The sequence below is a fragment of the Amblyomma mixtum genome, chromosome 1 (genome assembly GCF_055824585.1).
Source record: "Amblyomma mixtum isolate Tamu chromosome 1, ASM5582458v1, whole genome shotgun sequence".
In the NCBI taxonomy this organism is placed as follows: Eukaryota; Metazoa; Arthropoda; class Arachnida; order Ixodida; family Ixodidae; genus Amblyomma; species Amblyomma mixtum.
Window position 1 is genome coordinate 267,533,940 of NC_143012.1, and position 27,776 is coordinate 267,561,715.

A 27,776-nucleotide genomic window follows, 5' to 3' on the forward strand; every position below is an offset into this window, starting at 1 on the left:
TTCTAACTCCAGGCCTGCATATCTTATCGGTGCGTGAGCTGTCGACGGACCTGCGTCTCTCCGTACCGCCTGTGTGAATAATTCATTCGAAGCCAGGCATCCGTCGGATTTTGTACAACCCCGAGCAAAAGTAAGGAGGCGCTTTCCTCATCTCGCCCAGCAATGTTTTTTTTCCAAACTAAATTAGCTCCTAGCCTGACAAGCGGGTTATTAGCGTTTGTTGCGTATGATGTTATATTCAAGAATTAAATAAATTATTAATTAGGCAAGCATCGCAGAATAGATTGTTAGCTCCGCTTAGGTAAGCTCAGTGAAGTAATTTCTAGTCTATGAAGGAGAATCTCAAAGTGCCGCTCTTTTCACGACTACGGATGCGTTTCATTAATGCAGTCGGCGTATTCTTCTGGAGAAGGAGAAGTGAAGGAGGTTTTGTGATGGAAGTTAAGTTATCCATTGCTGAGCCTGTAGTGAAACAGATTCATTAGTTCCCTCAAACGGACAAGTTTCTCTTTAGTTTACTGGGGTTGCTTCTTCTATTTTTATTCATGGTGACTCAAAAATACTATTTCCACGGTCACTGCATATGTACAGGGTCGTCCACTCTAAGTACGAACACGGCGCAGCGTGGCTGCGCTCCGCGGGGCGCGAGCGCATCCGGCGCGGCCGCGCATCGAAGCTCTGCGGCGCAGGCGCACACGGGCCTGGAGGCGGTGCTTTGTGTCGTCTGCTACAGCGCGGGTGAGCACAGTGCTTGCTCTGCGGTGAAGCGCACCTAACTTTCTGAATGATTACAGCGCTCGTTTGCGCCGAGACAGCACTGCGGGAAAGCGCACCAACTACAGCGCGTAATGGCTGGTTGCGCGTACGACAACCCAGCGGCCTCTCGTCTCAGTGCCACGATCTCGGTGATATGCAGGTATTGCTGCAAATTTGTCATTTCAGGTTTGAATTGATTTGGTTTATGCGGTTTAACGTCCGAACGCGACATAGACTACAAGGGAGGTTATAGCCGATGACCCCAGATTATTGTCGACCATGTGGGGATTTTTAACGAGCGCAGATATCCCACAGTAAACGGATGCCTTGCGTTTCGCATCCATTGGAACGGGGCGGCCGCAGTCAGGGTCAGACGAGCGACTTCCATTCCGAACACTTTGGCTTCTGTTAGATATATGTCTTACCCTGACTGCTGCGGACCCGTTCCAATGGAGGCGAAACGCAAGGCATCCGTTTACTGTGGGATATCTGCGCACGTTAACAACCCCAATGGGGTCGACGATAATCTGGGGTCCTCTATGTCGCTTTCGGACGTTAAACCCCATAAGCCAAATCAATTCAAACCTGAAATTACAAGTTTTCAGCAATACTTGCATATCACCGAGATCGCGGCACTGAGACGAGAGGCCGCTGGGTTGTCGTACGCGCAACCAGCCATTACGCGCAATAGTTGGTGCGCTTTCCCGCAGTGCTGTCTCGGCGCACGCGAGCGCTGTAATCATGCAGAAAGTTAGGTGCGCTTCACCGCAGAGCAAGCACTGTGCTCACCCGCGCTGTAGCAGACGACACAAAGCACCGCCTCCAGGTCCGTGTGCGCCTGCGCCGCAGAGCTTCGATGCGCGGCCGCGCCGGATGCGCTCGCGCCCCGCGGAGCGCGGCCACGCTGCGCCGTGTTCGTACTTAAGAGTGGACGACCCTGTACGTGCGGCTTTGCGATGCAAAGCGTGTAAGTGGCAATGCCAGTTACCCCGACAGAAGGTCAGGTTTCTGGGGGTGTAGCGGTTGAGATTCTTCGGTGGGAAGTTACCGAGGGCGCATTGATTGCATGGGCAGCATTGTAGGGTATGCTATTAAATATGTGTCACCGCAGTATACAAAGTCGGAAGGTGGTAATGGGATTGTTTCAAAGCGAGGACACTTGCTTGGCGGTAATTGGAACAGGTTCTTCGTTACACAGCGCCGGCTTCTTCACCAGAACCAAAACAACACTTTCTTTCTTTCTTTCTTTCTTTCTTTCTTTCTTTCTTTCTTTCTTTCTTTCTTTCTTTCTTTCTTTCTTTCTTTCTTTCTTTCTTTCTTTCTTTCTTTCTTTCTTTCTTTCTTTCTTTCTTTCTTTCTTTCTCTCTCTTTCTTCCTTTCTTTCTTTCTTTCTTTCTTTCTTTCTTTCTTTCTTTCTTTCTTTCTTTCTTTCTTTCTTTCTTTCTTTCTTTCTTTCTTTCCTTCCTTCTTTCTTTCTTTCCTTCCTTCTTTCTTTCTTTCCCTTTCTTTCTTTCTTTCTTTCTTTCTTTCTTTCTTTCTTTCTTCCTCTCTTCCTTTCTTTCTTTCTTCCTTTCTTCCTTTCTTTCTTTCTTTCTTTCTTTCTTTCTTTCTTTCTTTCTTTCTTTCTTTCTTGGTGCCGTCTCAAGGATGCATTGAGATGAAACCACGTACTAATCTTTGACCGACCCTCCAAGTGACCACCACAGTCGCTGGCGGGTGCTTAAGCCGATGTTTCTGCTTCTGTGGATGCCTTGTCGCTTAAGCTTAGCCCGTATAGAACGCCGCTGCACGATCAGCAGCGATGTACTACACGGGATGACGCGGCGATGTACACGTCCGCGCAGTGCAGCGCCTTCGTGTGCGCAGCCAGGCTTTGCATTTCCGCTCGCCGTCTTGAGTAAGGCGAAAGAGGATGCCACAATGCCGCTGCGGCTTGCACTGAGCCCTCGCTCGATGGGAAGAAGTAGTGAGGGACACAAAGGGGACAAACGAGCGGCCCACTCCATATCTTCCACATCTTTTGATAGCTCCTTGTGGATCAATGCGCCCTTTCTTTCCTTGGTGGGTGAGTGCAAGCGTAACCCCTCCTCTTTTTACTTGACCCCCTCGGAGCAGCACGCCCCCTCCGACAGAACGACAGATAGCTAAATAGTAGGGGGTGTGCGAATATTAGAAATTTTGAATACCAATCGAATATATTTGTTATTCCGTTGATATCCAATTGGAGGAATTGATACGCGAGGATTTTTGAGTATTCGGCAGCGATCAAATAAAACGCCGCATTTCATAAATCCTACCGAGGAAAAAATCCGATATCTGGGCAGAGTGCCCGAAGACCGAGTTTGAAGTCCCAGGAAGACGGCACAAAAGCGTCCTCTTTGATTTTTTCTCTCTAGTTTTCGCGTGGACCGATCACAGTCGGACGCTGCTCGGCTTGGACACCATTCGAATTTTTTAAAGTTGGCTTTCTCATATCAAACCTGATGAGAACAAGTCTGGCGGACCACCCGCTTCGAGCAATCACGCCGAAAATTCTCGTGGTGTTTGTTTGATCCTTACGTAATGTGTTTCGTACTTAGCGACCACACCCATGACACTCGTTCGGTCACCTTCATAGTTTTCTTAGCGTGTGTTCCGCGATCTCGTTTTGGTTAACTTTGATATGCAGGAAAGCCCACTTCTGGAATTTCGCGTTAGGGCTTAGAAGGGAGGGGGGGGGGTGGCAACGATCGTGTAAAAAAATTGCTAAAGTGGCTGATCGGACTAGTTAGCAATGCATGACAGCTAGGAATATAACAGAGCGCTACTTTTGTACAGGGACGAAGAAAAAGAAAAGATGGGACACCACCGTGCTGTCTTCAACTGGTTCATTTCGAGTCAGCGCAGTGGTGTCCTGTCTTTTCTTCGTTCTTATTTAAAAGTTATGTTGTGTTGTATTCGTAGTTGTCTTTAAAGAAAATTGTAGCGCTAAGCTTACCGGCTTACCGCATTGATCAGCGAAAGCTGATTGGCCCTGGCGGCATTAGCCATCCTCCGGGTTCTTCCCGCGGCACCAGCTTCGCATTTGCGCACCTCTACTCAAATAGATAATTAGTTGCGAGTATTGTGGAAGAATAAGATTGTCCCTTTGCGGTGCCCAAGCACCTAGTGCCCTCCACGACTAACTGCAGCTGGCCCATGCAGGAAGCCCATGCCGTCGCGTGGCCTGCTAACGGTACAGTACAAGCAGCCAAGAAAACGGCCGACGACAGTACCCTCGCAGAGTGCAGCCAGGTGTCTTGGACCTAGATCTGGTCGCGGTCACTATTCATTCATACCTGAAGAGTGGAGCTGAAGCTTCTTCTCGGTCCACCAAGCCACAAGGCAGTAGAAAGTGATGATTTCCAATTGATGTCGCAGATTTTGAGATATTTCTCTTATCAATCTTAAATTTGGACCTCTGGAAAAGCAATCGGAATCTTGTGGCCACTCTTTAAACCATATGTAGGCGTTGCAACGGCAAATACTGAGCATAATAAATGCTTGTATGCACATGCTGCCTAGGCGAAGCTTCTGAGGATACTTTAGAAATGGTTAGGCGAAGGTTTTTGCAGATGCTCTAAATGGACTAAACGCTCTAATAACTCGGGAAAACTGTGCTGTGCGTTTACGAGGACCAATTCACACGGTCGGAAATACTATTCCAGATAGTTGTCGTGAATTATGGCACAATGCATCACATTACCTACAGCCCAAGCGTCCACTTCATGCCAGCACTATACCATGCGATTGAAAGTTTAGTGCGTTAGGGGGCAGCATTTAATGCGCTAGCATTAAATGCTGCGAGGTGGCGAGGTGAGGTGGCGCCCCCTGCTTGGCAGTGAACCAAAAGATTAGTCCGCAGCTCAGGGGAGAGGAGGACAGGACGAAAAGAGCGAGGCGGCGCCGCCTGCCAAGTAGGCGACGTGTACCGCCTGCCACCAGTAGTTCGCCATGGATACATCACATAGCAATATAAATGAGGTAGGACCGTCTCATGGCTTGAGTGGCGGAGACCGTCGCAAAGAGCAACACCGCTTACCATGGCAACATGAACACGAGTCTGACGATTCCGAAATGCTGGAAGGCGGAGGAGAAAACATTCATTACAGCACTGTACTGAATTGGGAAAGGGAAGAGGGATGGTCGCGAAGTGTTAACGGAAGTTGGGAACGCCTAGAACGAGGAGACGCAGTTTACGTGCAAACGAAACGCTGGAAGAGCGCCAACAACTTAGTAATACTGATGCTAGATCATTGAGGTCTGCTCTTATAGAGCATGTTGCCCTGTTTTTCTTAGATACCCTCTCCGTACGCTGCAGTTTGCTGCAGACAGTAGTCTGGCACCATGCGAGATCATCCGCAGCTGTGCTCCCAGTTGGCAATGGTTGCTGGAGAACAGGAGGACTCCCGTGTAGCTCAGTTCTACCACGGTCGTGTGCTCTTCATCACTGGAGGAACGGGATTCATAGGAAAGGTAGGCATGGTTCTCATCATTGGTCTCACCCACGAATTTAGTAAATGCTAACAGACGTTTGGACGCTACAGTGTGCGAGCTGGCTCTAAAAGCGAGATGTCTGAACGAGGCTACGAAATGGGCATACGTAGGGAAGATTTCATGGTAAAAGTATTTTTGGAAGCGGAGACAAGTGCATGAAAATATGAGATCTCACGCTGTGGCTGCTACGTAAATTAGTTCACGTTTGGTCGACGAGAGGGCGCGAGGCAATCGGGACAACCAAAAATGCGATAGTCAGAGCGCGGGCCAATGACTGCTTATTTTCATGTGACCAGCAGATCGACTCATGTAGTTTACAACTCACGTGACACGTGTGCCCAGCATGTGACTCATCTGTAACAGGTCGGAGCCTGCTCAAGCTTTACAGCTCTTTATGAATCTCGTTAAACAGCGCAGAGGTCTAATACTACTTCATGGTGTCGAGCACAAAATTTACTTATATCTATGCGAAAAAATCTTCGACATGAGCAGGTCTGAGTCATTTTGTCGCTTTTGCCTCGGAAAGCTTCCTACATTCAGCAGTCCTAGAAGGTGGAAAGCATTGCGAGACTGAAATATGTGTTTTTTTTCTTGCTCTTGTTAACCATGCTTTTTCATATTTAGTTTTATTTTAACACTAATCGACATAAACATCCTCGTGTTCCAGATTCTGGTTGAAAAATTGCTGCGGTCTTGTCCCGGAGTGAAACGGGTCTACCTCCTCGTGCGAAGCAAGCGCGAAGAAGAACCGGCGGCAAGGCTTCGGGCGATGCTCAACTCTGAGGTAAATTCCGCTCTTAGGCTTCAGAACTCTGAGAAAGGCAGCGCTGGCGGTCGACGGCAAAAGGCAAGAAGTGGACGCAACTGCGCTTGTCCGTGTCCGTCATTCACAATTAAGCGCTGCGTTTCTGAGAATGATTGCCAACCAACTCGTCCAGCAACATACCTTGCTTATAGGCTTCAGTTTCATACCTTCATACGTTAAGTAGGCTTCAATGAGCGAAACCTGATTAATGAGCTTAAGTACGTTGCTAAGACTTACGCCGTACAAAGAATGCGTGTAGGAAGACCGGCAGCGCGCGCTGACGACTAGTCTGAGCCTCTTCCTTGTGCTGCGAATCGGCCGCAGCACTGGTAGAAATGCAGTTGCGCTCAGAGCACCCTTTTGCACGCTGTGACGTCATGATGTGCGCCATGCCTTCTGAGGGCTATTTTGGCTCCATGAACACGCTGCTCAGCGGCGCTTGACAATGACGTCATAGAAGCTGTACCCCGGTGAACCACAAGGGATGGGCACCGTAATACAGCTCTCGGAGTAAAAGCAGCACTTTCATGGCAGTGGAGCCAGCGAGCCGGCACGGCGGAGCGTATTCTGAAGGATTATGCGCGGTCAGAACAGAAAATAAAATATTGTGTAGCGGCATGACACAAGGGAGGTGGTTGGAATATTCTGCGTTTTGTGTTGGAGTGCATAGTTTCACGATGCGCCGTGGTATGGGGGCTACTACGAATGCTTCGAGCTAGACTATGCTACTTGTCATCCTCTCTTTACATTCCACGAAACTAGGAAGAAACGAGCCTACTTCTGTCTCAGCCCGGTGAGTTTCGATATTCCCGGCTCATTGCTGTTCTTGACAGAAATACGATTCATGTTCAAAACTGATATTTGGGCTGGTTGGTGTGATGCAGAACCACGCATGATGGCAGTGAAAATGAAGATCAGAAACCGGAACGCATTCACGCCCCTTATCCCCCTGATCAAGTAAAACTCTAGTTTGGGCGAGTTGGTTCATGATGAAATAAAAACTGGTATGGCGCAAGAAACGGGGACACAGAAGGCACACAAAACACAGGACTGACGCCAACTCAGACTTGAGTATTTTGCAGACGCGCCTGACGTGCCCCCAAGATGGCCCCCTCCCCACCCTGTTTCCCCGTTTCTTGCGCCATACCAGTTTTTATTTCATCATGAACCAACTCGCCCAAACTAGAGTTTTACTTGACCATATTTCTCCTACAATGGGCCCTTTCCTCTTTCGAAGCTTCCGCACCGAACCTGCCATTACGTGTCTCAACCTGATTGCCGTCTCAACGTGCCAGTCTCGAGTGGTCTCCTACTGCTTGAAACGGAAAATAGTTCCCTTGGAGGTTCAGTCATTATTCGGTGTTCTGCAGCCATCTTGGGGGCACGTCAGGCGCGTCTGCAAAATACTCAAGTCTGAGTTGCCGTCAGTCCTGTGTTTTGTGTGCCTTCTGTGTCCCCGTTTCTTGCGCCATACCAGTTTTTATTTTATGCCCCTGAAGAGATCCGGCTTCCTTTTGCTGGTTTCGATGCCGCTGCGCTGCTTGCTTGATTTGCTGTCTTGTCTTCGTCTCGTCACCTTTGAACGGCCGGCAAAGCGCTGCAAATGTTATGGTCCCCGGCGGTGGGCGTACTAAAGGACGCAGCGCTGCCTCAACGTGAGATAAAACGGTATCATTTCCCTCCATTATTAAAGACGAAGAGGTTAGTCAGGATGAAAGAGACGGAGACGTTCTTATGGAACACAAGTTGGAGGATTTAATTCGGGGAATGGCAGTACACCGCTGTCAAGAAACCCCTTCCACGTTTTCTTTTATGAGCTTTGCGCATGATAGTCTTAGATGCTTATGCGCCACTAAACCCAACACAACAAAATAAACGTTTTCTTTTCAGCGTGAGGGAACACTTTACTGTAAGAGACTATAAGAAGGCGAAACTTCGTTAGCTTTTCTTCCACACACGCCAGGGAGTTGGGGGTATGGTGTGACATACTTGACCACAACGGTAACATGATACCGGAATCAGTTGTGGTTCGACAACTTTTTATTCAGAATGAAACCATGCATGACGTAGAAGTTCGAGCTAAAATCCTGTTAGTTTAAGTGTCTCAACTACGTCTCATTCTTTTTCTTCACCAGGTGTTTGTCCGCGTTAGGCAAGAACAGCCTGCTGCCCTGGGAAAAGTCAGGGCGATCGCAGGTGACCTGACTTTGCCGAACTTGGGACTGAGTGATGCCGACCAGACAGCCTTAGTCGAAGAAGTCTCCATTGTCTTCCACTCTGCGGCCACGGTCAAGTTTAATGATCCTCTTAAGTGAGTTACTAATCGATTTACACAATGCTTACTATGTTTACTAACTATGCTCACCGCATTTGATGCCGTCACATTATTTCCTAAAACGTGATTCCTAAAACATGATATTAGCACCATACGCCTCATAATGCGTCTCGATGTGCCGTAAGCTAAAGCAATGCTTTCAGACCTACCATCTGCCCGGTACGTACGTTGTCGCAGTATTTTTCATTAAAGCTTTAATGAAGCCGTACGATCCGTCAATACTAGAATACTTCGGCTGTCCTTCAAGTTCAGAAACTGTGATATAAAGAACAAACGTACACTAGAGCTTGCCGTAAAAATAATTTTTTGTTTCCTTTATTTCGTTGTTATGCAGAAAGTTGCTTTGATGACTTCACTCAAATATACCAGGCGCATTTTAAGTTTAGCGTGAATGTCGTCAGGTAGTGGTGACGGCAGTCCAGCGAGCAGGAAGCCAGCGAAAAGGACTTTCATACGAAACTCTTTATTTGACTTGCACCCGCAAATAAATGCATGAATCTGCAGCGGGGTAGCAACAAGCTTGCTCGGCGGTCGTCGAACAGAATCCCTGCCGCTCTCAGCAGCACTAAATTTAAAGCTGATAGCGAATTTTCGAGATACGGCGTGCAAAGTTACCACAACCGTCTGGAGCGCAGAATAGGCTCCGTGTGGATGCAATCAATCGAGATAAATCTGCTTGCGTCTTGGATAACAAAGGGATAAAAGCGTGTGCCGGCAGCTTCGAAAAATTAACAAACAAACAGTACAAAGATTCGCAGCAATATACATTTACTGATGCAACAACAACAAAAAAAAAGCCTACGCACAGACCCCCTCCACGTGAAGCGCCTGGAAATTTTTGGTGCTCTGTATTGGATGTCTTTTTCAGACGGGCGGTTGCGCTCAATATCCTGGGCACTCGGCGTGTGCTAGAACTTTCCAAGATGATGCCAAAGCTTTGTGTAAGTTATTACCATCGTCATTATCATCATGATCAGCCTGACTACTCCCACAACAGGGTAAATGCCTTTCCCATGTCTCTTCAATTAACCCTGTCTTTTGCCAGTTGCGGCCACCATATTCCCGCAAATTTCTTAATCTCATCCACCCCCCTAATTTTCTGCTGCCCCCTGCTACGCTTGCCTTGTCTTGGAATCCACTCCGTTACCGTTAAGGACCAGCGGTTATCTTTCCTTCGCATTACATGCCCTACCCATTCCCATTTCTTCCTCTTGATTTCGACTAGGATGTAATTAACCCACGTTTGTTCTCCTCACCAACTCCACCCGCTTCCGATCTCTTAACGTTACACCTATCATTTTCCTTTCCATAACTCGCTGTGTTGTCCTTAACTTAAGCTGAACCTTCTTTGTTAGCCTTCACGTTTCTGCCCCGTAGGTGAGTACGGGTAAGATACAGCTGTTGTACACCTTTCTCTTGAGGGATATTGGCAAACTGCCATTCATGATCTGAGACAACTTGCCATATGCCGTCCGCCCCATTCTTATTCTTCTAGTTATTTCCCTCTCATGATCCGGATCAGCGGTCACTACCTGCCCTAAGTAGACATACTTTCTTACTACTTCCAGCACCTAGCTACCAATTGTGAACTGTGGTTGCCATGCTGGACTGTTGAACGTTATTTTGGTTTTCTGCATGTTAATTTTTATCCCCACCGTTATGCTCTGCCTGTCTAACTCGTTGATCATGCTTTGCATTTCATGTCCTGAGTGACTTAGCAAGGCAATGTCATCAGCGAATCGAAGATTACTTGAGTATTCTCCATTAATTCTTATCCCCGACTGTTTCCATTTCAGGCCCCGGAATACCTCGCGTAAACAGGCGATGAATAGTATCGGCGAGATCGTGTCTCCCTGCCCGACACCTTTCCTTTTTGGAATTTTATTGCTGACTTTATGGAGGACTATGGTAGCTGTGCAATCGTTACACATATCTTCCAATATTTTTACATAACACTCTTCTATACCCTGATTCCGCAATGCCTGCATAACAGCTGAGTTTTCCACTGAGACTTTGTACAAACAGTCGAAGCTGGACGTTTATTTATGGAGCTTCGGACATCGATTTAAAGCTATTGTCAGTTTTGGTTACTCTGCTAGTACTAATCTTTTTATTACGCTTGTACCAGATCATCCTTGAAACGTAGGTAACAGGACGGAAGGGGATGCGATTAATTATCTGGATAAGTTACTGTATGCGCTCTAAGAGCAGTGACAGGAGCCACGCAAGTACTGCGACCGACTAAAATCATGAAAGAGCAATTATCAAAGCAAGCATAAGCCGTACTGAGGAATTAACCAGCATAGCTGTTGAGGCGTGGATCGTTTTGTCAACAGAGAACAACTAACAATTTTTGTCTGTGCTAGCTGCGATTTCTCCAGATTCCCGATCGTCGGTGCTTACCTTTGCACGTCGTCAAGATCACGATGAGTGTTCTTTTTTATTTAGAAATGTGGCGGGGACCTCATGTTATCGTCCGCATAAGCTTGGTCATTGCGATGTCGAGCAAAAAATACTATGCACGTATCTAGCTAGGGCGCCCCGTGTTTAGAGCCGTCATTTTTCTTCAAGAGAGAAAATTTGCTATATTTCCTTTATTACATGTGGTTTTTTTTGTTGTGTTGCACCATTTCACCATTAGTTTTGGCATGCCATCACAGGCTAAGGGATGCCAAAGCTGTCTGCGCACAAATTGCTTCATACTACACGCTTCTCTTCATTATACTTTCTTTCTCTACAGAAATTCGGGACGCCAGTCTGACTTTGTTTATGCTTAAAGAGTTGATTTTTGAGCCAGTCTACCCATGAAATTGTTACGTAATATTTGAATCCTTTATTCCAGTGCACTAGGCAAGCAACCTCTGGCCAGTTCAATCCTTCCGTTTGTGTAGGGTGCACTACTAGCGTAGTGCAAGGTATTTTAGGCCGCACAAAACATAGAATTAGAGGCAACCTCACTAAAAGTGACCATTCTTTCAATAAGCTCTTACCGCGTATAACTGTTTTACTGATTTAATCTTTTTCGCATGCTTTCTCCTAGGCTTTTGTTCACGTATCGACGGCATATTCCAACTGGAGTAAGCACGAAGTACACGAGATCGTATACCCCTCACCTGTAGACGCGCAGGAAATAATCAAAGCAACTCAGTAAGTACACTTGTCACTTGATGGTATTTAGTGTGCTGCAGTTATCTTTCATTATTTTTATTTAGTTATCAGTTATCTTTAATAATATTTTGTTATCAGTTACTCTGTCCCCATGACACAGTGGTCGCTGGACACTTAGAAAACACATTTCATTGCTGCTCTTTTTCTTTTTTTCCCCTTTGTTCCCTCCCCAAGTGTAGGGTAGCCAACTGGGCATCGCCTGGTTAACCTCCCTGCCTTTCTGTCCTTTTCTCTCTCTCTCTGTCTGTTATCAGTTATTTTTCATTCGCGTGGTGTAGTTGTTTTCAAATTTATTATTGCATTATAGTTCAGGTTGTTTATATTTAAATAAAAGATGTAACCATTACCTGGAGCAGTGCGATGTCGCTTAGCGGAGATTGTCCACATTAAAAAGACCAAATATTTAGGACGATCAGTTGTTCACATGGGAAGTTTGTTTTCTTTCAATGCAGAAGCGTCGATGAGAAGACAGCTGAAACAATGAACGAGTTCTCGATTGGCCAGCCAAACAATTACGCCCTGACCAAGGCAGTGGCTGAATCACTGATCCTCGATGAGCGAGGAACACTACCAGTGGCAATAGTCCGGCCATCCATCGTCACGGCCTCGTGGAAGGAACCCTTCCCGGTGAGGAATCAGAAATATTGGTGTGGAAACACTTATTTCCATGGTATAGCCGGCTCCTCGAGTTTGTGTGACGCTTGACCTTTATGGTGACCTCGGCCGAACCATACATAAATGAATGAAATAGATATTGCCGCTACTGGGATTCGAACCCGCGGCGGCGCCAACAGATGAGCTTCGCTGCCCAATGCACGAGAGCACTACGCTATCGCCGCAGCCGATCGCGCCTCCTGTTGAACTGCAACACACTCTCGCGCTTCTTCATCTTCTTTTTCTTCATTCTCTTTATAATGGCACATACCCACATGGGGGGATTGGCCAAGGTGTAGTGGCATAAATACAGAAATTTTCATAGGATTACGACAAAATATTGGAGCTAAATGTGAATTTTGAAAAATGTATCCATGAAAAACGACAGAAGAATATTTAAAGTTAAATAACAAAGAACATTTTGGTGAAAAAAAAAAGAAAAACTCCAAGACTTTTAAAGGAGTTCGCAAATCAAGCTAGCAGTTGCAATTATGTAATCATGGAGATTCCCACAAATTGAACCCAATACCAATCCTCTGGCGCTCGCACCGAACGATAAAAACACTGGCAGAGATAACGGGAGCCCTAACCTGGAGAGAGGGACCTCCAGGTAAATCTTTCTCTCAAGTGCGAACTTTGGACAGTACAGAAGAAAATGGTCCACAGATTCAACGTCGCGCTGTGCACTGCACATCATCGTCTCCATCAACTAATACTACTACCAAACTAATACACACGCTCGTGGTGTGCATCGCACGTCGTCGTCTTCGTCAGGTAATACTACTATGGAGCTAATACCGTCGCCGGACGTGCCGACGTCTCAGCAAAGCAAAACCACGAGCCAACCAGGCTAAACACATGCTTTCGCACATCTACTCGGTTCAAGAACGTAAAAACCCCTTCACTTTTTTTGCTTACAAGTAGTGTTCCATTGCAGTACGAATTACTGTGTAATGCATTATATCCAGGCTAATTTTGTTAATAATAATGCAGTAATAATGCAGTTGTGGCTTCACAAAGAGCACGTCCCTGTATACGATGTTTAGAGGTAGATTTCTGAAAAAGTACACTCAGCGCTTGAGCTGTTTTACTGGTGCTCTGAAAGCTGCTTGAAGAGAGCGTAATCAATTCAAATTTTCTCCTTTTTTTTAAGGGCTGGATCGACAACTTCAAAGCGCTTACCGGTATCGTGGTGTGTGTGAGTAGCGGTCAAACGCGTCGTCATTTTTGATTCTGGACCTCTTACGTTCGATGGTGGCCGAAACCACCAACTTTTTTTTTCTTTGCGAATATCGCGATGCGCAGTGTATTAAGATTAACTTTTCCCTGAACGCTTAATATTTGCAGTTGGGTTCGGGCCTGTTACCATCGATGATGGCGAAAAAGGCTTGCAACGCTGACATAATTCCTGTGGACGTAGTGGCAAACATGCTCATATGCACGGCCTGGCACACCACTGTGACAAGGTAATAATTAAGCCTTGTGCTTTCCCAGACATTCTTTGTGGTGTTATCAGTGTAGCCAATATGCGTGATTCCGTCCTTTCAACGCCATAGTACCCCAACTTCCGGTTCACTTTCCGGCTCTTGTGACAGCTTTTAAAACGGCTGTTTTGGCTAAAATGCATGCGCCTAAAAATGGAACCTAAGAGCAATCGAACACACGTAAGGGAACACAGGACAAGTTTACTTAGACGTGTTGGAACGTGCAAGGCAGCAGGGAGCTCGAGAGAGGAAGACGGCGAAACCTCTAGCTTCTAGAATGCCCAAGTGCCAGGTAATACAGTTCAGCCGCGGTACGGCGCCACTGGAGGAGTTAGTACTGTGGTAATATTACCAATTAAGTTTTATTTTTTTATGCTTTGATGCTATAGACGTTATGTCAGACGACCTAAAGAAGCAATAATTGAAAAAATTATAGCTTCCCGGTTAGTTTATGGGCGAGAAAGGGATAAACAAGGGTGGTCGCCTAAGTCGGAAAAAATAATCAGCGTGGGCAAAGAGTTAACTAAATTTGTCTGCAAGAAGGGGCGATTTCTTCGGTGGGAAGAGTCTCGCAAAGTCATAAAGCGGGAAACAACCTGCCACATGTTAAAGATGAACTAAACTAAGCTCACCAGCGCTAACTGGTCGGAAAAGATAATGACATGTCATAGTCTCAAAGGATGAACCTTGCACAAAAGTTGCAGATACTCTATGAAAAAAGCTAAATTAAAGCCTGGAGCAGATAATAATAAAAAAGCATGCTAAATACGCGTTGCTAGAAATACGTTAAAAGCGGTAGCATTGCCGAATAGTCACAGACCATGCGAGACAAATGTCTGAGCAAAGCGCTGTAAAGTTTTCAGGATGCTTGTACATATTTAATGGGACGCCAAGGTACTTGGAAAACATGTCCATGCCACCACCTCATATTAAGCTGCTTTAGGCCTCCACAGTCCAAACCACAAACTGCAGGTCTTCGAGAGGTTCATCTCGGCACCAGAAATTTAGCCAAACTACTCAGTGCATCGAACGACTTCATTCACGCAGGGCTTGTCTGGGCAGAAAAAAGGGGATGCTATCTACATATGTTATTACTTTGAGCTCACTATCCAGGATAAAGACACCTCGGATGGCTCTTCTCTGCTGAATGCCGAATTTCACATAGCGAAAGCTAACGATATCAGTCGGCGACTCAGAGCCGGTGGTAGAAGTAGCTGAGACCGATGTGTCGCTGGTGGCTTACCTAGGTCGCTTCTCCGCTTCTGTACGCCGTCTCTTGGCAAGTCGCTCTTCTCGTTCTTTTGGGTCTTCCGCCGCTCGTTTAGGCTTGCCAGTCTCATTTTTTCGCTGACGAGCCCGCTCACGGCGAGCGATGTCTACCGGACGGTCAGAAGCAGCTTGCCGCAATGTGCAAAGATGTAGTTCACTGTACGTGCGCTCCTCAGCACGCTCTCCTTCGTCGTAGCGCCTAAGTCAAGCGCGAAGCTCTGGTTATATATACCCCATACCTGACGTCACAACTGTGAATTGAATCACGTGACACAACGTGATTACCACGTGTCTATCTTACTGCCTCTTCCGACAACTTGCAAGGTCAAAATTTAATGTCAAAGCTCAAGATCAAAGTGCAACATCAAAGTGAGAGATCAAATCTCAAGGTCAGAGGTGGTCCATTAAGTGGACCACACATGGTTAGATATATGTGCATAGCAACACTAGCCATGACTTATCTCAAGGTCGTTTCAAGGTCATTCGGAGGCTCACGGCGAAATGCGCCCCAGCTATAGTAGTGTAGCTTTCGCTACAAAAGAGACGCATATATCGGAAGACGATCGTTAGCAGTCAAGCCGCTAGAGCAGCTGTTGCAGTAGAGACGTATCCCTTTCAAACTTGGGATGTGTGGACAAACGCATCTAGTTTCCGAGGCTGCCACCACGGGCACAGTGGCGCTGAACACTCAAACCCTCCACTACGGCGTCTCTCATAGCCTTAGTCGCTTTGGGACGTTAAACCCCATAAAACCAAACCAAACCACACCAACCACCGCGGGAACTGCTAATCTTCGGTAAGTCTCACTTTCTGTGGCCTCCGGAAATGGAGCTGAACGGCGGAAGTATTTATGGGTAAGATTGTTCATCGAGAAGGAAGAGTCGACCATCTTAATGACTATGTTCGCGCATAATCTCTCGGGACTCTCTAGTTTTTATCGAAATTGCTAGTTTAAAACATACGCACTGAGTTACGCGTTGTTGACTACTAGCGGCGGCCTGCAGTTGGCTTTAGTTGCAGAAGTCCAAGAAAGCGGGACATGGTAGACAACTGAGACAACATTGACATGCTCGAAAAGTGAGAAATAGAAAGTGTGGCAGTCACAATCACAGGCGTTCGCAAGGTCAGTTTGAAGCATTGCCAGTTGTTCCTGAAGTTGTTTCAAAACTCTAAGACTGCTCACACAATATCTATGTCAGTTTTGACAGAGCAGCCCCTCGAACCATAAAAAAAATAAAAATAATAATAAAATAAAAAATAATGAGGTCCAATGATAGTCGACATTGAAAGCTGTAGCTGATTCTCCGAGATGTTTAGAAAAATCTAGAGCCCTCTACATATGGCAATTTTTCTCGATCAGTGTATTGTATAGTTATATAATGTAACTTCATACAAACGACTGAGGCAGAACTGCGATACCCGGACTATTTGCGGAAATCTGAAGTAGAACAGGGCTCAAGAGGGGCTTAAAGGCCTTGCAAAATTTTCCTAAAAGGGCGCCAGGCCCGGGACCCTTTGAAAGTTGTGACTGATAAATGACATCCTCTGATTTGCTAAAGTTAAACGGCCAGTGAATGTCGAGCACCTATCCTCTGGTCGGAGCTTCACGAGGGAGGTGTACCGCGCTATGCGCTGAACATCTGTTGCGGTAAAAAGAGAGGCATAGTATTTCTCGAATTCCAGCATAATTGCATTCGTGCTTTTGTAACAAGGGGACCATCGCAATAAAGTGCAATTATTTTCTTTTCAACCACATCACGATAAGGTTATGTGTTTGAGCATCATGAATACCGCCACCCGAACAAAAACACGTTGCAGGGCTGAATACTTCCTTTAGCGCAGAATTGCGGCAGTATGCTGTGTTGCGTCGGAGTGCGTGTTTTTATTTGAACAGTCGCTACCCTATTGGAACCCCTCGCCAATTATTCACAAACTATTCGACCACTTCAGAACGGATTCGATTTGTTTCACATAATTATCAACACGCGGCATTTGATTCGTTCAGCGAATCGAATGAATTGATATTCAATTCGCCATTAGAAAATATCGAATATTCACACACCCCTACAAGCAAGGTCCGACAAGTCGGTCCATCAGAGAGCAATACGCAATTAGTGAGAGACCGAGTATGAGTAGACTTGTAGCGTTCTGCGTGGAACTGTCGAATCTGGCACTTTACACCATCGATTTGCTTTTGGTATGAACCAGAATACTCACATTCAAGACTGTGAAGGCTCTTCAGTAAATGACTTTCTCCAGATTCTTAGTGTGTGTGACCTCATAGAACTGATTAAAATGTCTATGCTTCGGACTTCCTGCTTAAACATCTCTCAAGCTGCATATAAATGCATGCACTTAGTGAAGCAAGGCTCGAAAGCTTAACTTACGCCTGGCTTAAAATCCTTATGACTAGTCAACGCACCACTGAGCTTCCAAAGAGAACAGCGAGATTGGAAGTTAAAACAGGAGTATCCACCAACAGACACAGTAATCGCGCTGCGATCAGATAAATAAACAGGTTTATCGTACACGAGACGCGTCGGTTTGGAAGTGTGTATTTACTCTAGATGGGAACGCAAATTTCCTCGGATACGCATGTAGGAGCAAGATGTAGGCCCATATAGCCCAGTGTCTAATAGGTCTGCGTTTCCAGTGATGCAAGATAGAGCTCTAAAATTTCTATCACTAACTAGGGAACGGCAACTGGGAGACTGGGACAGTGGGAAACGGCAAACATGTCTTTAGCAGGTAAAGCTCTAAAGACCATGTCTTGGCCTTTCGACGAGGCTGCATTGGATACAGCAGTTGACAGGACGCCAATCTTATGCACTACTTCGGTAGAATTCATAAAATGCAGTTGCGTACTACTCCGTAAAGTGGCCAAGCCAGTAATTATCACAGCGTGGAGTATGGCAGGGACGACCAATGTGGCCCGCCTTGTGGCAATTGGTGTACATTAGTGGCTTACCGGAATCAAATCAAGGCACTGAATTACACCGAGTTAAAATATGGGGAACATCGCTGAAAGTGACACCAACAGCCAGCGTGAACACGGTATCCTGATTCAAGGTCCGCATCTGTTCCATTTCCGTGGCGATTCTCGTTAACAGCCGTGATTGATGTCACTCTTCTGTAAGATCGAAGGTCTTCCGGATTGTAGACATCCTCCGTAGAGCCTATCTTCGTTTCTGGGTCAGTCGCCATGCAGCGACGGTTTGTGACTTCAAGTTCTCCAGTGTTAACAAGTTCTGCGCTTACTACGGCTGACTTGCACGTAACTATTCAAACATCGGACATCTGAGCTGTCTGGACGAACTAATGCCACTCAAGCTAATTACAGAATGCAAAGCGTCTCGAAAATCCCGCCCAAGGCAACGACGTCCTACAGAATCCGCATGCAAAAACCGTAGTGTTGAAGACCAGCTTACACGCAGGCAGACGGGAGATGGCAGTACGGTAAGTATTACGGCTGGCTGATCTCGTAGCAGTACCTCGGCTCAGTGCCGATTGAGCCTTTTGCGGATAACATCGCAAAAATGGGACCGTTCGGAAATCGAAGATCGTTGTGGCGCTCTTATCTGTTTTCATCCAATTTCTCCCATTTGCCGCCATTAGAAGCTGCCTAGCCGGATGTTGAGGGGCTTTAGCGTTCGGGGAACGGAATCATGCATTCATGAAATAAAAGAATAAAAATTGAGGCAACGGCACATATGGGCGCCGCTTTGTACATTGGGAAATGAATAAGCCGATCTAAGTTAAGAAAAATATGGTGGGTAAGAATGCTGGGAGGGTCTTATTAGTTCACTGCGATGATTAGAAACAGCGCCAAACCGATAATAACAGCCGCACTTAACAATAAATAGAGGCGACGTTTATTTCTTTTGTGGAAGGAAAGAGACCAACATGAAAAAAATATGATGAAAATAACAGCAAGGGATTATTTGTACATAGCCAAGTGAAAGGAATGCAAAACAATACAGCAATACATGAAAGGAACTCAAAACAAGACGAAATAACATATGTATGCGTCCGTTAATGCATCTGCGTGCCGTTCTTTGTGCTGTTTTTTTCTAGCACTATTATGATAAAATTAATCGGATCCACAGCCCGCATTTTAAAAAGACCCTGTTTCACACCCCCATGTTTTTCCTTTTTGCCGCCTTTGATAGGAGAGCCGGTGACAGACTTTGCTTTTCATGACTCCAGAGGAAGCAGGATAGATCCCCTGGATTCTTACTGTACACGTCTATTATTTGCAGAATATTTAAAATAACAAGGAATGAAGCGTCATCCGTGCTTGCGTTTGAATACGTTCACGTGTTGTTCTGTCTTCTTCGATTCCTTAGGCGAGGCGGCCTGGATTCTTATTTCTACTCTGGCCTCAGAACGTTCTTGAGTTAGGAGTTTGACGTGACTATACAGGCTTCTATAAGTTGCAGTAGCTTATTAATCATTGTGCCTGATAATAACATGGTTGTCTTAAATATTCATAGCTATAAGAGGTGAACAGTATTTAGTTATCTTAAGAGTAATCGAAGCTTGGCACGCCGCCACAGATCATAGTGTAAAGCACCTGAGGCATATAGCTGCTAGTAAAGTTCAGTGAGTAGCCTACCACATAAACAGAGCGAAAAACGCATGGGACAGGAAAGGGCGAATACAAATACGAAGCAGACTTCCAAGTTCGAAGTCAGTGCACGTCTGGCTGTGTGTCTTGGTGCCTCGTTTGTGTGGTACAACAGCCATTTCACTCAACAGGTTCAAATTCAAGTAATTTACTGTAAGCAAAGTTAGTAAAGGTGACCAGCGAGTCAGTAAATGTAGTAAGAAAGAAATAAAAGATTCTTGACCAATGAAAATTTTATGCTAAAAAGAAACATTTCATGCCTTTCTTTCAGATGTGCTTGTTGGCTAGACAGCGAACTGCGAGTAATACTCAACAGCGGCGTCAGCGACTGACGGGCAGAACTTACTCGCTGTTCTTTCTTACCGCGTAATTATTTTTCACGATTCCCCAAATTGTGCCTAGGTTGTTTAGTCACAACAGTGAACTTGTCAATTTGAAATCACATTTGCCTTTGTGCAGGCCAGAACACATCAGGGTGTACAACTGCACTAGCAGCAACTTCCAGCCGTGTACGTGGGGTGAACTGGCTGATGAATTACGGAGGATCATCCCAATCTACCCCCTGCCTGACACGATTGTCTACCCGGATTTTTTGTTGACCGACAACCAGCTGTTGCATCGCCTGCTGCTTTTATGTCTGCGCTACGTGCCAGCACACACAGCTGACCTAGTCTTGCAGCTTTCAGGTCGACAGCCGAGGTTGGTTCTGTTTTGCCTGAAGCCGAGCGCGAAAAATATTCCTGCTAACATAACGGTACTCTCAACTTTACTAATACTCTGCTATTCGTTTGTGAAGTTATTTCAGCTGCATTGTTCATGGCTGCTCGAATGAAGCTTTTAGTTTTGCTTTTTTAATATCAACAGATTAGTGAGAGGTTATGGTGAACACGTTACGTTATTTCTTGCCTGCGCCTAAGGTCGTTCAGCTGTCACATAAAAGATGAATCATTGCAGACATTATTTAGTTGAAAGTAGCGCATGAATTAAGTTGTGCTGTCGCTTATTTAAGCCATTATCACTGCACAGTCAGGAATCTAGGCATATCATGAAAAAGAAAAGGCTAAAGGGTGCAATAAAGGACGTCTACCTGAAAAGTCGCGGTTGCCAAATGGCTGACCATGGGTGGTTTCTGAGGAGCAATGGAAGGATTCTCTGCCAAAAAACGTCGTTTTCATTCCTTTAATCGTTGCCTTGTTTTGTCCAAAACACTGCCGATGTTTGTGTTAGATTAGTGTTGCATACTTTTATGTGCTTGGGGCTGCATGTTCAGGACACAGAAGGTGAATACAAAAGCAGTATAAAAGAGATTTATCCGGACCAATGGCATAAAATTAGCAGCGCAACAAACAGGACGTATAAGAAAGAAGACACACGCGCTGAAAAAGTCAGCGCTGGTGTGTGTCTTCCTTCCTGTATGTCCTGTCTGTTGCGCTGCTAATTTTACAACGGAGGTGGAAAGCAGTGTAATTGGCTTTGTGCTTCAAACCACTCGCTTAAGTTTAGCACTTGCTATGACATGACACTGTGGTTCGTAGTCTAAGAGCACTTGCTGCTGGGCTGGTTGGTTTTGGTTCATAATTAAATCGGTTTTAGGCGCAAAAAACAGACGAGACACATAGGAAGGTAACAGGACGAAGCGCCATATGGCGCTTCGTCCTGTTACCTTTCTATGTGTCTCGTCTGTTTTTTGCGCCTAAAACCTATTTAATTATGTGGTTCGTAGGCTACATCAGAATGCGAGGGGCACCTGACGTTTCACCTTTTATGCTTTGCAGATACTTAGCACTTTATAAGAAGGTTTTCAAGGGCGTCGACGCAGTGCAGTACTTTTCAACCAAAAGCTGGCTTTTCCGGTCGAGCAATGTTGTTGGACTGATGCGTGACCTCCCTGCCACGGATAAACAGGTGCACTCACCTCCATTCAGTACAAGCAAAACAGCTAGACGGGAAAGATAGCTAATAGCTATTTTCAAAACTGGCGTGCTACCCCGCCGCGATGGCTCAATGGCTGTGGCGTTCGGCAGTTCCGACAACGCCCTGGTCAACACTCGGATCGAGGAAAATGGATCTGGGGGCCCGACATAGGGTGTTACTTTGATTTGGCACACACTGTCAAAGTCGTTTAGCTTATGCGTGCTCAAAGGCAGGCTGTCGGAATAAAAAGAAAAAAAAAACTGTAGCGTATGAGTTAACAGGTTAGGTGCCAGCTGCGGCACGAAGATTTTGCTTGAAATCATATGCAGATATGGTCGTTGTACTGAGGTTTCGGTAAAACACTCTCCGGGGCATGTTGGTTAATAGTTGGCAAGAATAAAAGCGCAACAAGACGATACAAAGAAGGAGGAAAAACGACAGGACAGGCGCTAACTTGCAACACTTTACTGTCTTCATAAACCGCCGCACATATATCAATCACAAGGGGGGGGGGGGGGGGGGGTAAAGACAGATAGGGGGAACACAGTTGAAGGCACGTGCGAAGAGACTCGAATATGACAAAACAAGAGCAGGTGAATCCGCAGAACTATGCCATATCTAAAAACTGACATTCTTTTTTATATATCATGATCGACGGGGTGCTAACACATGCACTCCCACTTTTACATATTCTGTGCGCTTCTATCAATTCGCGTGCGATCGTGTCTTTACTTTTGCAGATTACACTTGTTTCCAAGAGTTTTGCTCCACATGCCTTATTTTTTCCTTCTTCTTCTTTCCAGCAATCCTTACAGTGAAGCGGTAGATTTGACCCGGTCCCATTCTTTAATGACAGACTGTGTTCTCTCAAACGGTCATTAATACATCGCCCCGTTTGGCCGATGTAAGTTTTTTCACATGTCAGTGGGATGCTATACACAACTCCAACCGCACAATCTACAAAAGGATTAGCATGTGTCGTTTGATATTAGTTGATTTTTGAGTAACAACGAGTCCGTCGGATAAGGATAAGAAAAAAGTTTGCCAAACGAAACATGCTAATCCTTTTGTAGATTGTGCGGTTGGAGTTGTGTATAGCATCCCACTGACATGTGGAAAAACTTACATCGGCCAAACGGGGCGATGTATTAATGACCGTTTGAGAGAACAGAGTCTGTCATTAAAGAATGGGACCGGGTCAAATCTACCGCTTCACTGTTAGGATTGCTGGAAAGAAGAAGAAGGAAAAAAGAAGGCATGTGGAGCAAAACTCTTGGAAACAAGTGTAATCTGCAAAAGTAAAGACACGATCGCACGCGAATTGATAGAAGCGCACAGAATATGTAAAAGTGGGAGTGCATGTGTTAGCACCCCGTCGATCATGATATATAAAAAAGAATGTCAGTTTTTAGATATGGCATAGTTCTGCGGATTCACCTGCTCTTGTTTTGTCATATTCGAGTCTCTTCGCATGTGCCTTCAACTGTGTTCCCCCCTATCTGTCTTTATCCCCCCCCCCCCCCCCCCCCCCCTTGTGGTTGATATATGTGCGGCGGTTTATGAAGACAGTAAAGTGTTGCAAGTTAGCGCCTGTCCTGTCGTTTTTCCTCCTTCTTTGTGTCGTCTTTTTGCGCTTTTATTCTTGCCAACTGAGGTTTCGGTGCGCGTTAAATGTTTCCTTATGGTCGACCCTAATTCCGAGCCTTCCACTACGGTGGGCCACACAGGTCAACATGAAGAAATTCATTCATTATTTAGAACTGACTCTGCCGCCGTGGTGGCTCAGTGGTTATGGTGCTCGGCTGCTGACCCGAAAGACGCGGGTTCGATCCCGGCCACGGCGGCTAGAATTTCTTTGGAGGAGAAATTCTAGAGGCCCGTGTACTGTGCGATGTCAGTGCACGTTAAAGAACCCCAGGTGGCCGAAATTTCCGGAGTCCTTCACTACGGCATCTCTCATAGCCTGAGTCGCTTCGGAACGTTAAACCCCATAAACCAAACCAAACCTAGAACTGACTCTGTCACAGGAAAATAAGAGCAAAGTGTTAAAAAGTGGGACAGTGCATTCGGTGTGAAATAAACAAAAGAGTACTTATAAAAGAACACTAGTTTCCTCCTTGCTCTTTCCTACAAGCAAATCATGTATGCCATTCAAGATCGGGAATCGATCTTAAAAACAATGATAGCTCGGGACACTCAAGGCCAACGTTTTAGACTAAAGAGAAAATAGGATTTTGTCCTTAAAACCAAGAAAGAAATGATGAGAAAAACCAAGAGGTGGCAATTCAGCAGAATTTGCTGTAGTTGCAAATCGAGAAAGTGCACGTTTTAGGAACATAACAAAAAAATGGAGCAGAAAAATTCCTCTACGATTTTGCTTTCTCAATAATGCGCTCAACAAACAGCTGTTGGTGCTTTCGGGACGTGAGGACTTGCTGTGGGCGTTGAAATTAAGTGGCTTCAGCAAAAAGCTGTGTGCAGTACGCTTGGATGCCTCCTCACGGGCGGTGACGTCACCGGTCACGTAAGGTTAACTGAAGTGTTACGCCAACGACGCCATTCAAGCCAAAAATGAACCACTACCATATTAGGTGTATAACAAGTAATTCGGAAATTTTAGCGCTTAAAAGCCGCGCGGTTCGAACGAGTGACGTAGAAGCGGTGTTTTACACAACAAACTAATGCTCAAGAAAAGCAGTTGTGGAAACTTGGTCTCACAACTTAGGCCGCAGGAGCATCTGTTTTAGAGAGCAAGCAGCTACAAGCACCTGTCAGGCTAAATAAGTTTTAGAAGGCGCGAATTTAAATCCCTAGCACTAGTTCACATACATAAGGCCTAATTTAAATAATTTCGTTAGATTTTCTGGCTTCCTGGTGACGTTATTGTTAACTTATTGCCCAAATTCCTAATATTCGTCAACCGAGCTTACTCAGTTGAATTACAAACGCCTGTGCAGTGTCCAAAAATCACATCGGTCTTCCGACAGCCATGACCATGTTGTCCAATAAAAAAATTTCAAAGGTTGTCTCTCTATATGATTAGGTGGTAAGAACTGGTCATGCACTGCTGTCATAATGCGTTAAGCCTCGCCTGTCTTATAACGCTCAAGTTTCCTTTATTTTTAGGTGCACTCGGTGTCTTTTCACCTTTTCTGGGCGCTAAACAAATGTTTTTTTTTATTAACGCAGTTGTTTGACATCGACGTCCGAAACATGGAGTGGGCCTCGTACTGTGACAACTACGTGTTGGGTATTCGCAGGTACCTCTTCAAGGCCAAAGATGCGGAACTCCCGCAGGCACGGAAGTATTTAAGACGGTAAGCACACGCACGAACTATCGCATAGCTCGACCTCACACAACGTGTAATGAGAAGAGAAAACGTCTACAGACGGTTAGCTGATCAGAAGAGCAAACTATGAATGAGCAATTGAAGTACACACGATAGTGTCGGCACTGACACGAAAATTTGTGATCTGTGAGCGAATGGTACGCGGTGAGCCTACAGTTTTCGGAAGGTTGGTTGTTGAAAAGATCAAAGCTCCACCTGGCCTTAGATTCAAGATTTCCGGACCAATGCTCGTGCTAAAGCCCAAAAATATAAGCAAAGAGCCGCAAAACACGAACACCATGGATATGAACTACAGTAGCTGATCTCAGATTTCGCTGTTTTCAGCTGATGTTCACCGCTGCACAACATGGAGGAGCCCTTTATACGTTGACAAAAAAAGATTACAGCGGGTGTTGTCCCTTTGCTGTCCGTGTGTTTGTATGGAGCTCTTTGAGAATATATTAGCCGGCCTGGTAGTGTACGTCATGAAGGAGACAGATAACACGAAAAGGAAAACTCACCGACGTTTAATAGACGAACATCCGGGTTGCTTACGCACACTACTGGAAGCTTTGCAGTTAGAAGGAAAAGGAGCATGGAGCGGGTGCATTCGCGCGCAGAACCGTACAAGAAACAACTGCCCCGTCTAATAGTACAGCAACAACTACAGATAGAGCAAGAACATCTTACCACCAACTCGCAACAGACAGTCATTCGGATGCGCTAATCTTGCTGATACAGCAGATGATTGCCTTCAGAGTCTATTAAGCCGGCAAGCAGTCGGGTTATAAAGTTGCGGCAACTTTTTAAACTTTCAAGGCCACTAATCTGCACAGAATCTGAACGTAGTCGAAGTCCTGAGCAATGACTGCGATGACAAGTGAGGAAATTAGCCCTGTGTCCATCATAAGAAATAAATCAACGAAAGAATCGAAGGCGAAGTATGGGGTTCCGTGTCCTCCACATCCTTGTGATGTTTCATATTGTTTATTTATGTGCAAACAACCCCGCCTTTGTGTTCTATATCAAGACATTTTTCTTTCTCTGCAGGCTCTTCGCAGGACACATTTTTATCAAGTCCTTTTTGGCCGTTGCTGCGTTTGGTCTGCTGGTGGCGACTGGGCTTAAATGCTGTATAAGCTAAGCCACCCCCATGTTTGGCGTAGATCTGAACCAAGTAACCAATTTTTTTTTTACACTCTGTGGTAATTCACACAGGAATGATAGGGGCCAGGAAATCATCGGTGAATAACTCCTCTGGACGACGAACAGATTGGAAACTGCCAGTACAAGCGTTGACATCGCTAAAGTATCGCTTTGATGATCTATTACTTCACTAGGAATACAATAAAAGCATAAAATTTCATTACTGGCTTCCCTGAAATTTTTTTTCTTTTCAGAATCGCAATTGACTTAAACGTGCATTTGTTCTCGCATCCTCACTGAAAACGACCATCAAAGACTATTTGAATGTTAGATAATACCACTGAGATCAATATGAACAAATACAGCAGGGAAATGAGGAATAAGAGAAAAGAAGCTCGGAAAACAGCTCACCGGGGAAACATCTTCATAGTCAGCTTGACTAAGCTTACTACAGAACAAAGGCCTCGCCCCACATCCCTCCAAACAACCGCACCCTCTGCAAGCCACGGCCACCGTATCTTCTCGAACTTCTTAATCTCATCCACTCACCTATCTTTCTGCCGCCCCCTTGCTATGCTTGCCTACTCTTGATGGTAGTTATCTTTAACGACCATCAGTTATCTTGCCGTGTACTGTGCGATGTCAGTGCACGTTAAAGAACCCCAGGTGGTCGAAATTTCCGGAGCCTTCACTACGGCGTTTCTCATAGCCTGAGTCGCTTTGGGACGTTAAACCCCATGAACCAACCAACCAACATGCCCTGCCCAAGCCAATTTCTTCTTCCGGATTTCGATTAGGATGTAAATTACCCACGTTTCTTCCCTAAACCACTCTACCCTCTTCCTACCTCTCAATTTTACACCTACGATATTCCTTTCCATAGCTCGCTGCGTTGCCCTTAACTTAAAATGAACTGTGTTCGTTACCCTCCACGTTTGTCCCCATAGGTGAGTACCGGTAGGGTACAGATGTTATATAGTTTTTCTCTTGAAAGATACTGGTAAACCGCCATTCATGACCCGAGAGAACTTGCCAAATGCGCTCTTCTTTATTATTATCGTCCTATTTACTCCACTGTTGGGATCCGGATCTGCGGTCACTGCCTGCCCTAAGTAGACGTATCCCCTTACTACTTCACGCGACTCACAACCAAACTGCTGTTCACTTGCGAGTCTGTTGAAAATTATTTTAGTTTTCTGCAATCAATTTTTAGACCAATCGTTCTGATCAGTCTGTCTAGTCTAAGTCATTGATCGTGCTTTACAGTTCACCTCTTGTGTGACTTAGCACACCGGACGATAGCTCACCTATTATGAACGGAACCGGATGAAAGCACATTGCTTTTCTTGGTGACCGCAGACAAAATTTTATCGCACCGAAGCCTGTTAGTCCTTTTACAGCACAGATAATCGTTACCACCTCAATTTAAAATGTAACGTAACCTGACACTCCTGAGGGACGTAACCTCAGTTAATTTTTATATGTTTACCGTTATTTTTTAACGCCTCCATTTAAAAACCTCCAGTTAAAGATTCATTGATAGCGCTGAAGGAATATTTTATCATTTGTGGAAATTACGTCTGCACTCATTATCAGCATACTTTTTCTACTGTCCCGCCAAGTGAAAGCGTGGTAAACTCTCTTATATTGTCCCTTATCTCTTCTCATGATGTCAGCAAAATAATTGATAAACTGAAGAATGATTCTGCCCCTGGCTTTGATGATATAAAGGCCATTCCCATCAAACATGTATCCGACATTATTTCACCAGTTT

The 27,776-nt window shown here is 45.4% G+C and overlaps 1 protein-coding gene across 1 annotated transcript; it reads left to right on the forward strand.

Annotated features, from left to right (window-relative positions):
• LOC149371633 (putative fatty acyl-CoA reductase CG5065) lies at window positions 1–26,189 on the forward strand. The gene is made up of 13 exons (XM_089580814.1): window positions 1–130; window positions 5,074–5,250; window positions 5,939–6,055; window positions 8,212–8,387; window positions 9,280–9,352; window positions 11,452–11,558; window positions 12,032–12,206; window positions 13,387–13,431; window positions 13,581–13,699; window positions 20,073–20,312; window positions 21,389–21,518; window positions 24,717–24,844; window positions 25,907–26,189. Exons 2-13 carry the CDS (start codon window positions 5,122–5,124, stop codon window positions 25,998–26,000), a joined length of 1,533 nt encoding a protein of 510 aa, XP_089436940.1. The 5' UTR covers window positions 1–130; window positions 5,074–5,121; the 3' UTR covers window positions 26,001–26,189.
• The last annotated feature ends 1,587 nt before the right edge of the window (window positions 26,190–27,776 follow it).